The sequence below is a fragment of the Diabrotica undecimpunctata genome, chromosome 7 (genome assembly GCF_040954645.1).
Source record: "Diabrotica undecimpunctata isolate CICGRU chromosome 7, icDiaUnde3, whole genome shotgun sequence".
Lineage (NCBI taxonomy): Eukaryota > Metazoa > Arthropoda > Insecta > Coleoptera > Chrysomelidae > Diabrotica > Diabrotica undecimpunctata.
The window spans coordinates 10,248,858-10,262,886 of NC_092809.1; the positions used below are offsets into that span (position 1 = coordinate 10,248,858).

Below are 14,029 nucleotides of genomic sequence, written 5' to 3' on the forward strand. Positions count from 1 at the left end.
TGCGAAAATTTGCATTTCAATATGCAACAGCCAACCAAATATCTGTTCCGGAAAATTGGAAGGTTAATGAAATAGCTTCCAGAGACTGGCTATATGGATTTTTGAAGAGGCATCGAACTTTATCAGTCCGGACACCTGAAGCTACTAGTATGGGTCGAGCTACCGCGTTTAATCGTCATAATGTGTCACAGTTTTTTAACAATCTCGGCGAAGTTTATGATAAATATAAATTTGAGCTCCAAGAAGTGTACAATATGGACGAAACTGGACTTACAACTGTCCAAAGGCCTACAAATCTTCTCCACATCTGGAGAAAGAGGTCAACTTGTTACCTTGGCATTAGCTGTCAACGCAACTGGAAATTTTGTACCTCCATTTTTAATATTTCCGAGAAAGAAATTCAAAGATGTTATGGTAGCCAATGGACCTCCTGGTTGTGTAGGTGCGTCTCATTCCTCTGGATGGATGACATGTGATAACTTTTTGTTGTTTATGAAACATTTCGTCCAGTTTGTACGATGTAGCAAAGAGAAACCCGTTTTGATGGTATTAGATAATCACGAGTCTCATTTGTCTATTCCGGTGTTGAATTTTTGCAAAGAAAATGGAGTGGTTCTTTTAAGTTTCCCGCCACATACATCACACAAGTTGCAGCCGCTTGATAGGACGGTATTTGGCCCACTTAAAAGATATTTTAATAGTGCTGCAGATGCATGGTTAAGATCTAATCCCGGTAAAGTAATGAACATTTACAATATACCTATCGTTCTTAAAGATTCATTTCCTCTTGCTGTTACACCTCTCAATATACAAAAAGGATTTAGTGTGACAGGAATTTGGCCATACAACAGAGAAATTTTTCAAGATGATGAATTCTTGCCTGCAGAGGTAACAAATAGGCCAATAACAGAAAATATAAACGCAACAGTAGTCATAGATATGGCACCTATTGGCACCGAAACACATAGAACTCCTTCCCAACAGCAACCTTCTGCAAGCACAGATTTTAACTTGGCGATAAATGAACCTGTCGATTCACCTACTCATATAACGCCCCAGGAGTTGAAGCCTTATCCAAAAGCAATGCCAAGGAAATCCAAAGGGGGTCGGAAGAAAAGAACTTCCGCTGTTTTGACTGATACTCCCATTAAATCAGCTTTGGAGGAGGAAGAAAAGGCAAGACAAAGAAAAAAAAATGTGGGGGCAACCAAAAGAAACATATCAGGTGAATCAAGAAACAAGGTAAAAACTACTGTTAAAAAATGTAAGAAACGGACCGTCATTACCAAAAACACCTTCAAAAAATCAGATTCTGAAAGCTCGGAAGAGGATGAGGAATCGACGTGTCTGGTATGTTTAGCTCCATTTTCGAAGTCCAAAAACGAAGAATGGATTCGGTGCATTGTGTGTCAAAAGTGGGCACATATTGCTTGTGGAAAAGACGATGATTTTTATATTTGTATTCACTGCTCGTCCGATAGTGACTAGTTTAACATTCTTGTAAACAGGTTTGTTCAGATTTTCATTTTTTATTTTATTTCATTTTGTGTTATGTTTATAATATTTTTTGTAGCTAAGCAAGGGTTCTTTCTGTGACCGCTAAATAATGTTGTGGGAAGTTTTTAGAATTTTTTTTTTCTATTGTAACATCTTACCCCATGGACTGTAACAATTTGCCTCATAGTGGGGTATGTTGTTACAATTTACAAGTTGAGTTAAATTGATAATAACAAAATGTTAAATATGATTTTTTAAATAAATTAAAATTAACATAATTTCTGTAAATGTATCAACTACCTTAATCCGATTTTAGTTTTCATATAAAAGATCTACTATTGCCCAAATAAATAATAGAATCAATTATGTAACAACTTGCCCCCCTCTCCCCTACTGTGTTTTCTACATTTGGAAGGTGATCTTCTCGACTATATAATTATATACATTCATACAAGTCATTTTCATGATTTTTTGTTGTTCATATAATGACATGTGCTTGTTTATTGTTTAACTTATAAATATTCCTCGTTCCTTTCTCCAACTTTCGTATTAAAACTTTTAGGCTTCTGTTGTTAAGGGTATTAGTTATGTCTTTAGTGTTAAGTTTTTTCAGCTTTTGAAATGTTTTTATTTAAATCCCTTAGTTTAATGTATACTTACTGATACCTATAATAACGTTGCCCAATAATCAATCTTTTTTTGTTGCTATTGTGATAGGTGTAATGATAATTTTTATCTTCAAAGCACAATATACAGGAAATAGCAATTTCTACCCGAATTTCTTCGACTGATAAAGATCTTAACCGCAATTTAAAGCAATAAACCTATCCTCGAAATTTTATTTTATTGTTATCTCTTTAGTCTCTAGACCATGAAACATTAAAAATAATAATGGGAGCTAATAACGAAATTAAGATGGATCTAAATTAACCACTAAGATGAAAGTTTGCAAAAAGTGGTTTCTTGGAGGTGAATTATCATAAAAAGAAACATATTTTGCTCTTTGTATAAGTTATTAAACCGTTGAGAACCACATAATGTTAACACATATTTTATTATAGTTTCTTTTCTATTAATAAGAAGACATGTTTCTAAATAAAACTAAGAATTAGTAATAAAACAACAATTTAGTTCAAATGTTTAGACTGAAAGTTTACTTAAAATATCGATTATATTAATTTAAAAGGAAGGTTTTAAATTCACTTAATGAATTTAGTTTCAATTTAAACCACCTACCCCTAACACAAAATAATGATCAACCTTGTAAAATTTAATTCAGAGTTTAATCACAAATTTTTGAAAAATCACATTTACTTTTTTTGGAGTAAAATTTGATCAAGTTGGTTTATTTAATATGAGCGTTAAGAAGATAAAGCTTATGATAATAAGCAAGAAAATGATAACAGAAGGTCAACTCTACGTCAACCAATCAACCAATGGACCAACAACCAGAAGATTAGAGAACGCGTCGGAAAAGCTAGATCCACCTTCAACCGGATGGGGGCCTTCTTCAAGAGTCACAACCTCTCTCTTGATACAAAAGTAAGAATGCTGCGATGCTACGTCTTCTCTGTCCTTTTTTATGGTGTTGCCTAGCCAGATAGCCTATCCTTCAAGCCATCCTGCAAGGAAAAATATTTGGAAAACAAGTTCCAGGAAGAAGAAGAACATCTTGATTAAAGAAACTCAGAATCTGGTTCAATACGACATCTGTGCAGCTTTTCCGCGCTGCTGCAGATAAGATAAAGATTGCCATGATGATCGCCAACATTCGTAACGGATGGGCACATCAAGAAGAAGAAGAAGGTTTATTTTATTTTGTATTAAAGATATTATCTAATTGTATACCATACTCTGTAAATTTCTAAATTAAATAAATAAAAATTTTTGAAGTTTGAATGTTTTTCAATATATAAAAAAATCTATCTATATAAAAGGCTAGCATGATCCTGATTTTTTTAGTCTTTTTTACGGAAACTTATAACAACTTACTGTTAAAGCATTTTCTACTAAAAAAAGTACGACAAACTGCTGAAATAAAACCGGAGCAATGGTTTAATAATGAATTAAGGTCTTAGAGATCTAATTTTTCTCTTAAACACTTGCAAATGCCACTAAGGATCCCGATTTGTTGAAAGTATATAAACAACAAAAATTTGAATATCATCGGCAATTACAAAACGCAAAAAAGTCAGCTTAGTGTGATTTTATTACTAATTCCAATAATAAACCTAGAGACTGCTGGAAAATAGTAAATCTCGAAAGAAACAATACAAGATCCAGTTCGTACAACCTGATCTACCTCCAGATGAAATAAACCAATTTTTTACAATTGCAAAGAATATAATTACATCTCTTTCCACTATTAATTTTGATGTCCTCTTTAATCATGGAATTGATCCTTCTCCGAGCAAGTCCTTTTTTCATCCCGTTGTGTAATTTAATTATATCAACTGGAGTATTTCCGAAAGTACTGAATACTCAAAAGTACTACGTATCTAGAAAAAAGGTGATTCCTCAAAAACTGACAATTACAGACCCATAAGCATTGTTTCTACCTTTGGGAAAGTGATTAAAAAGGTTATCAAACAACAATTTGATTCCTATTTTGAGTCCAGTAATTACTTTAGCAACTCACAGTATGGATTCAAAAGTGCTCCTTCTACTAATAACGCGCTATTTAATGTTGTCAGCGAGGTGATTGAGGGGCTTGAACGCAGCAATCGCATAACAATTTCTCCTTGCGACTTGTCAAAGGCTTTTGACAAATTTAAGTACCATGGAATCAGAAGTATCCCTCTTAAGCTTATAACTTCCTATCTATGTGGCAGACACCAAGCGGTAGCGTCTAAAGGTCATCTTTCCGTTTTTCTATCCGTAAAACATGGAGTCCCACAAGGTACGGTCTTAGGACCTCTTTTGTTTATTATTTATGTCAACGATTTGCCTAAGTTAATATCTTCAAATCCGTATAATTCGCAGATGACACGACATACGTTATATATCAGAACCAATTAGTATTGCCCAATATCAGAGTGGACTCATTAAGTGGCTAATTACCACTTAACCCTCCGTTCATCGGGTGACCATTCTGAAACACTTTCGGTCGGGAGTGGTCTGCGAGGACCAAAATGAAATACCGCCTCCCGAGCAACAGCATACATTTTATTGCTAATTTCGCATCAACGTGTTTTAAACAAATCATTTACTATATAATGATTATTACAGAAACAATTCCAAAATTTTTTTAAGTTGTATTAGTTAAATTTTAAAAATGTTTACAATTTCAACGCATATTTTTTCAAATTTGTAAACAGCGACTAAGTAATGAAAAAAAAACATTTAAAACTTTAATTAGAAACAAACAAAGTACTACAAAAACATATATAAACTAAATAATCAAATTGTGGACACAAACTACAGTGGTCAAATTTTCTAAGCAATCTTTGCAGCATGCCATTATGGTGTCCATACATAGCCAGGATTTGCAAATTTTGCAAAAAAGCGAGTTTTGCGTCTTTTGCATTATTTACAATTTCCTGTTTTACCTGGCTGGGGCTCTAGTACAACGTCGACCTCAATGCCTGAGTGTCTCAAAGCCGAAGCACGCACAGCTTTTGTCAAATGCGTGTCAACTGCTCTCCGTCGTATACTCTCCTGTACCAATTCCATACCTAGGTTTTTTTGGAATAATCTTCGCGTTTTGGAAAATTCTCCATCTGGGTTGCTGCCTTTGTAAATTACAAATGCATTAATTGCTGCGAGATTAAGGAGATTATAAACTACTATCATTGGCCAACGTTTCGTATTTCTGGAAACATATGATGTGATCATTCTATCTACAACATCTACTCCACTCTTTGTGGAATTATAAACAGCAATTATTTCTGGTTTTTTCTGATCACCAGTATCTTCATCAATCCGATCATCTCTGTGCACAGCGGAAACAGCAATCACATTTTTTACTTCCTTCGGTATATATGATACGTCAGTGTTTTTATCGGTGAACTGACGTATTTTCTCAAAACAACCGAATAATCCAGTTCACAAAAATGCACAGGGTTGCCAAGTGAAACAAAATTGCAAGAAAAATACAACTAAGAAGCAGTGCAAATATTGTTACACATTTGATCGGGTGGGGTCTGTCAGGACAAATAGCCGTGCAGCAGCTATTTAAAAATTTCAAAAACAGTTTTGTATGAAAAAAATGAATGAAAGGTATTTAGTTTTTAGGAAGGTACTGAAAAGGTAGAAATTTAAAAAAATAAAATGAGAGAATTATCCAAAATTTTTATTTTGTCGTAGACTCCCAGACCACACCCGATGAACGGAGGGTTAATGAGACCGCTCTAATGAGGCCCTGCATTATTCATTTTATTTTTATTTTAAATTTTGTTATTTGGTGCCAAATTTGTTACTAATTACAATTTGTTTGTATTTTTTTAGGTCTGATGTGATGAGAACTGATTTTTCATCCAGATTCCAGTAAAATAAAAGTAGCACATTTCTGTAATTTCAATTTTTATCTGTAAAACGAATAATCGCATATTGTTTATTACATGCCCTAGATAACCACACATTTAATTTTCATAAAATTATGTCATATGTATGTTAATTCAGACAACAGTTGTCCATATGTCGCTACCGGTAGGTCACAGATCGAGATCTTTGTAAACTTTGCATAAGGATGCTGTATAATTATTTAAAAAACCATCCAATGAAGTAATTTTCTTGTAAATATTATGAAATAAGACGTAAGTTATATAAGAAGAAGATTTACCGGGAAATATACTAGTAGGTTACAAGGACACAACATATGTTTAATACACACAATACATAATTGAGCAAATTTTATGTTTAAAATACTTTACATTATTATAAAGTTATTTTTTATTTAAATTATTATGCTAAACGATGGCAGGATTATTTGATAACAAATTATTGATGATTTTTTTGTAGATTTATTATGCATTTGAGAACTTCAATTACTTTTAAATATTTTTGATTGGATATTTGATGAATAACCTAATTACCGAAGACGATTTTGTACGAGATCAAATGATGACTTTTGTGGTAAAAATAATTAGACAAAAATACAATTACGAATAATATTGCGTAACGGGAATATTGGGATAAAAATAATAAAGGAAAATACGTATTTTAAATATTTAAATACTTGGCGTTAAAATTTAAATACTTGGACAAACTTCTTAATTAAATAGAGTTCTTCTTCTTTAAGTACCTTGTCCTCCAAAAACATTGCCAACTAGTCGCATGATCTTTACTTTGTCTGCAGAGGACCTAAATAGTGTTCTAGTGAAGGGTTTTGAGCCATAATGTTATTCGTTGCCCAGGACCACGTTTCCCTTTTATATGTCTATGAATAATTACATGTAGAAATTTATATTTAGGATTTCTCATCACATGGGCAAAGTACTCTAATTTTTTTTTGTAGTATTTAAACCTCTTTCTTTGTTTAAACGCTGTAAAACTGTTATTTGTCACTCTGTCCATTCACGGAATCCCCAACCTTCAGTGGTTCGTCGACATATCAAAAACCTCAATTATTTTACACATTGTTTGAGTGAGAATCCATGCTACCGTTCCATATAGCAGAATGCTTAAAATGTAACAACGTAATAACCGCACTGTTAGCCGAACTGTTAGCTCTTTGTTGTTTAATACTTGTTGCATCTTTTTAAATGATGTTCTGGCTTGCTTTATGCTACTTTTGATCTCCTAAAATAGTCTCATTTTTCATTCCCCTAAGAGTCCAAATATTTGTGTCAATGTACTCTCTTCTGATTTTTCTTGTTTAACAGTGTCCAATGCTTTCTCATAGTTAATAAAGCAGGTATATACATCAACCTTTACATATTTACATATCTCTATAGAAACAGAATGGCAAATAACACCTCCGTTGTACCGAAACCACGATTGATGCCAAAATCAGATTTGTAGATGTTTTCTGGTTTATATTTTAGAGTAAACGATTTTCAGAAACAATTAGTGGCTTATTAAATTAATAGTTCTATATCCTTTGCAATATTTGCTCTTAGATTTCTTAGGTATAACTGTCACAAATAAGCATGTGAAGTAACCTTTGAAAACGCCACTTGACATGTAACTGGCAACTTGTAAAATGTAACACATTTGATATATGATTAAAAGAAAATACTAAAATTTATCTATACTGTTTTATAACATGGTGTCAGGTTGGTTGGAAGAACCTTAACCAGTAAAATAAAAAACTGGCAAGATTACACTTCTAAAAGTAAAGTGTAAATAAGTTTGTACAAGATAGAGACTATATTTACAGCACGCTGCTGTATTTGTGGATATCCTGGTTAAATATCCTAGTATTCAATTAGGATCATCATCATCATGATGGCTTTACAACTCTGCGTGGGTCCTAGCCTCCTCAAGAATTTCTCATGTCTTCATCGATGTTATCGATGGAATCGTTAAGGAACCCTGTTCTGGGTCTTCCTCTTTTTCTCTGTTCAATGGATCTATCAAGGTGCGTTTTTCTAACTGAATCATTTTGTTCCATCCGCATTACATGCCCTATCCACCTCATTACATGTCCTATCTTAATATATTTTACGATATCTGGTTTCTGGTATATTCTATAAAGTTCGAAGATCTATCATCTTCCCCACACCATTGTCACTCACCGCTACATAAATTCGTCGTATTACTTTTTTTTCGAATCATCCTAAGATGTTTTCATTACTTTTTGTTCAGGTCTCTGAACCATATATTAGGACTGGGCGTATTATTTTTTTCTAGAGTTTTTTTTTTAATTTCTCGATATAATTGTGAATTTAGGGAGGGGATTTAGCCCAAAATAGCATATGTTGGCCATGCGAATTATGCAGTTTATCTGTGCGGTAATATTATTTTCAGTGTTAAGGGAGAAAACAGACTTCGTCAGGGGTCTTCACACTTTAAGAGCTCTGCCTGAATAAGCAATCTACCAACCTACTGGTCGGGGAGAGATTTTATCAAGGCAATACAACTACGAGAAAATCTACTTCCAACTAGAGGCAACCCTTTAAATCCACCACATGAACGTAGGTGCCGAAAGGGATGCTAACGTAACGAGAGCCTTAGTCACGTTCTTCAAAAGTGCCCCGCAGCCCACTGGCACCGAATCAAGAGACACGATCAGCTTTTTACGTATCTTCGCAAAGCAGTTAAAAAGAAAGGGTGGATATGAGAGACGGAGTCTAGAATTAAATGCGCCGATGGGACTCTTAAGATACCTGACCTTGTCGCGTAACAGGATGAGAGGGTAATTGTCATAGACGTTGCCGTTAGCTGGGAGGGTCCTGAACCCCTCCCAGCCGCCGCCAATAAAACGGCGCTATATACTGAGCCTCGATTTCTTCAGATCATGCAAACCCGATATCCTAGGAAAATTATTCGCATGGCACCTCTAATCGTTAAAGCTCGCGAAATATGGTGTAAGTCGAATTCTCGTGTCCTGAGAATTTTTAACCTATCAAGGTTCGACGTCCGTAACTTTATTGCGAAGGCTATTCAGGGTAGTATCCATATTCATAGTCATTTTATGAGGCCTTAGCATAAGTGACTTATGGCAATTCTAGTGCAAGTACCGGCTTCTTTCTATCGAGGATTCTACGTTAACTATTTTTTAACTTTACATTAAGCTGCAATTTTTGCGAGCCTCTCGTTTGGCGTGACAACTCTAGTAATCGCAGAGGGGGGTGGTGGATTCTCGATCGATTGCTTTCTGGTCAAAAATCGGATTATAAAGGGTCATAAGCTGCTGGTTTGTTACTTTCCAGATACTAACGGAGAGGAACAGACCAGCAGGACAAAGCCGGTTTTCGGATGGCGGGGGTTTGGTTACATGATGAACGTACACCCAGTGGGCAGGATGTGGCTCCACTCTGATAGCGCTCCAAGGTATACAAATTCATTCACTGCTTCGATGACGTCATTTTCTATAACAACTGGTCGTTGGTTGTTGTTGGTGTTTATAATTAAACCCATTTTTATAGCTGATTCTTCTATTGCTACACACGCCTCTCGTACAGCGTTTTCCGTTCTCCCAACAATATAGATATCATCAGCATAGGGAAGAATTTCCACTGATTTATTACATATTGAACCAGTGGTTGCGATTTGTGACATACGTATTACTTTTTCCAGAGCCAGATTGAACAGTATACAGAAAAGAGTCTCTCTGGCGCAGCCCGTTATTTGTTTTAAAAGGTTCAGACAAGTCCCCCTGAATTCGTACTCTACATTCAACTTTTTCAAGAGTTACTTTTGTTAAATTTACCAACTGATTTGGCATTCCTAGCTCTTTCATTACTTTAAACATTTCTCTTCTATTCACAGAGTCGTAGGCTGCTTTATAGTCTATAATCATGTGATGAGTATCAATGCCATATTCCAGTGTTTTTTTTAATTTGTTTCAGGGTTACAATCTGATGAATTGTCGATTTACCACTTCTGAAACCAGCCTGGTATTTATCCGTTCTGCATATGGTGCCATCCCGTGACATAGTACTGTGGAAAATATTTTATACGCTGCATTTAGAAGCGTATATCTCCTTTTTTTGTATATGGTGCAAAGTATTCCATTATTCCAATCATTGGGGAGAGATTTCTGTATCCATATTTAACCAAGATATCCACAATAAAAGGAAAAAGACAGTTATATTTGATTTCACGCATAGTGCGTCTGTATATCCGCATATACGTATTTCACCCTAAAAGGGATCCTCAGAACTTAGTTGAGGAGATATGTTGTGGAATTCAATTTTAGATTCGCCATGTCTTTAATAACATCTTTATCAACTTCTGTTTTGCCTTACAATTTTAGAAGGCACAGATTAAAGCATAAATCTGAATTTGGTTTCGAAAAATTAGTTTACGGATTTATATCCACAATAATTTAACGACGTTCCTGGAAAGTTTAGAAATATACTTAAAAGCTACGGGGATGGACAAAAAAGATGACGAAACTTAATAAGCTATCTTTTTAAACATTGTCGAGAAAGAAGCGCAAAAGAAATTTAAAAACATCGAAAAAAAAGTTCGAGGTGGTTACAAATGCATATAATAATGCACTTTTACTGTGAACAGACTACATATGCTCTTTTATTATAATTTTGCTGTAGACCATTGCGAAAAATTTAAAATTAAAATTTATTTCGACAATTAGGTAATTCTGTTATGGTAATATGTAATATAAAATGTAAAAAATGAATAATAATGCATTATGGATTTTGTAGAAAAAATGTCCGCGAAAATCATAACCAGACTTACCCCTATTCCTGCGACTTTGACGCAAATGTGGAACATCTGACATTGAGCATCAGCGTCTGCATAGTATCCTCCCAGAATTTTGTCTCTACACGAAAACGATGTGTCTGGCATGTTCTCTAAGCTGTATGTTGGAAATGGCCTATGGTTTAAAAATACTGCTAGGGCCCAGTTGGTGCATATCCCTGAAAATACGGTATTGTTATATATAGATACAATGCATCAGATTAACCGGTATAATTGGATAACAACATAAATTAGCTACACTTGTTGGAGAACAACATAAACGAATGAATCAAAAAACAGAATGTTGAGAAAACAGGGGGCTGTAGTTGGGTTTTAATTTGAGTGTTATATAAATGCTAAAATATTCCACAGGGTGATGAGAAGTTTAAAAAAAAAACACAGTTTCATTGGTACACCCGGTATACAATGAAAATTTACCTGTTTAGCAGCAATATATTTAGGAAATTCGAGACATCAAAAGTGACCAATTTTTAAGGTGTCCCGTTAATTTTGCATCTCAGTGTAGTTAAAAACTGCGTACAAATGTAAAGTACACCTTTGCCAATGATAAATCTAATCTTTACTTTAATATATCTAGATTAAATCTTTTGATTTAATTATATATTCATAAAACCAGAACATAGAATGCAGCATTGTTAACAATAATTAAAATTAGATACGTAGATATAAATTAAACTGATTTTATTGTGTTACTCTTGACCTATTTCTTTTTAAAGTAGCTAATTTGATTACTCTTCATGGTTATTGCTTAATATTCTTCGTTTTAATTCATATTGCTATTTTTAGTGTTACTATGGGACACGAAAGCAACAAGTATCTATCAAGAATACGTTCTTGTATTATCTTTAATCGGAATGGACCACAATTTCAGTTTAAAATACGTTTATTTTGACTTCAACTTTGAAAATAGTGGTAAAATTGTGGTTTTATTACTTGCAACAAAAATTTTTCATTAAACATAACAAATAATATTAAAATGACACAAGAAAATACCTTAATAATAATATTTAGAATTTTTTTAATTTCTATATTTATTCCACATTATGATCAGTTGATGCTTTAGCCCCTTTTATTATATATATATATATATATATATATATATATATATATATATATATATATATATATATATATATATATATATCCCTTTCCTGTTTTAGTTTTGTAGAACTCTCCATTAAAAGAAAGCATTGACGAAGAAAACCTACGAAAAATAGATAAAGAAGTATCAAAAGCTATAAGGAAAGATTTAAAAAAAAGTTTAAGAATGAAAAGGTCCACCGAACTATAGAAGAGAATAAAAATCTGAAAGTCCTAAGAAGACGGCTAAACAATGGAAAATTTGAAATACACAAACTAAAAAACAAAGAAGGAGTCCCCATATCAAATAGAGAAGAACTACTACACATAGTTGAAGACTTCCATCAAGAACTACTATACATAAGTCAAAGAAAGGACCAAACAAACTTGAAAGCCACCACACAACGCAAAATCATCAACCAGGGTTTAGAGCTCATGCCAGAGCTCATCACACTAAGCGAAATCCAAGACGCAATTAAAAAGATGAAAAACTACAAAGCACCAGGAGAAGATGGAGTCGTAATGAAGCTATAAAGTTGGGCGAACGTGCCGTTTTCAACCAAAAACAACTTTGTTTACCCTTTGTCTAACAGACTGTTGCATACCGGAAACATGAAACAATGCAGTAGCAATTTTATTACACAAGAAAGGCGCACCTTATTGAACCACATCTATAAAATCTTTACCCGAATAATTACGACAAGACTAGAAAAAATCAACTGGTAGAATTGACGGAAAAGTACATAGATCACGGTCATGAAATCAGAATAAGCAAGAATAATCAGACCTGTAAATTTCAACGACAAATAACACTTACTTGGGCAGCGTATGGTTGACTAAGAGACAATTTTAAGAGCAACATCCCAAAAGCTATGAAACGGAAGCCATTTGATCAATGCGTTCTTCCTATTATGACATACGGAGCAGAAACTCTCACTCTCACAAAAACAACAGCACTAAAAATGCAAGTTGCACAAAGCCGCATGGAAAGATTGATTCTCGGCGTGACAAAAAAAAAAGACAAAATAAGGTACCAAGACTTAAGGAAAAGAACAGGTATCACTGATATCGTCGAACGTATAACCAAGCTGAAATGGAATTGGACAAGTCACATAGCGAGAATAAAAGACTCAAGATGAACCAGAAAACTAATTGACTGGTGCCCAAGAGAAGACAAACGCAGCAGAGGATGACCACCAACACACTGGATGGACGACATTAAACAAAAATATCAAAGAAATGGCAGCAGGACAGAACCACGAAAAGTGGCGAAAAATGGGAGAGACCTATATCCAGCAGTGGACAGAAGAGGTTGCATGATGATGATGGTTAATGTATAATTCATTGAATATTTCGTCTTAATTTCTAACATATTTTTTAGTTTTAAATCTTCTTTTTCGTCTTCATCCTTCTTATATGTAGGCATTAAAGCCTTCAAGCTTAAAGCCTTAAAGCCTCTTGTTCAATATTAGCCTCCTAAATTGTTTAAATTATGGCACCATCTTTTTCTTGGTCTGCCAATACATCTTCGTCCATTTGGTGCATTATCTCGTGCTATTCGTACTATCCTATCCTCTGCCATTCTACTAATGTGTTCGTTTCTCTCGTGTTTCCGTTTTGTCACCCATCCATTAATGTCTTCTATATTGCATGCTCTTCTTAGTTTTAAATAATGTAACTAAATTACTTATTTCTATTCTCGTAGCGTTTCTTACATAAATATATTCTTGGAAATGATATGTATTTGTTTCGCCATGTCAGTTTCAACCTGTTTTCTGCATTAGTTATACTTTTTGTTTTTTTTTTAATAATGTTTTTGTTTTCGAAATTTCTCCTCCTTATTATTGCTTGTAATATCAGATTAAACAGTGTCGGGGAGATGGAGTCATCTTGTTTCACGCCTTTGTTTACTTTGATCTCCTCAGAAGTTGTTCCGTTAAAACTTATCTTTGCTGACGTGTTACTGACGTGATACTGTTACCATATGTCTAAATTTTTTTGGGAATCCAAAATGCTCTAGCTCTTCTATTATTTTCGTTCGATTAATTGTATCAAAAGCGCTCTTAGTGCGCTTAAAATCCTAAATCGCTATTCTAAAATAGAATCGGATAAAACTATAATA

At 34.0% G+C, this 14,029-nt stretch overlaps 1 protein-coding gene across 1 annotated transcript in view; it reads right to left on the bottom strand.

Moving 5' to 3' along the window:
• LOC140444962 (uncharacterized) overlaps positions 1 to 14,029 on the bottom strand; it is an 84,083-nt gene that overhangs the window by 55,320 nt on the left and 14,734 nt on the right. The window contains exon 2 of the mRNA XM_072536693.1: positions 10,804 to 10,985. Coding sequence (XP_072392794.1) covers positions 10,804 to 10,985 — 182 coding nt within the window. The remainder of the gene's footprint in view (positions 1 to 10,803; positions 10,986 to 14,029) is intronic.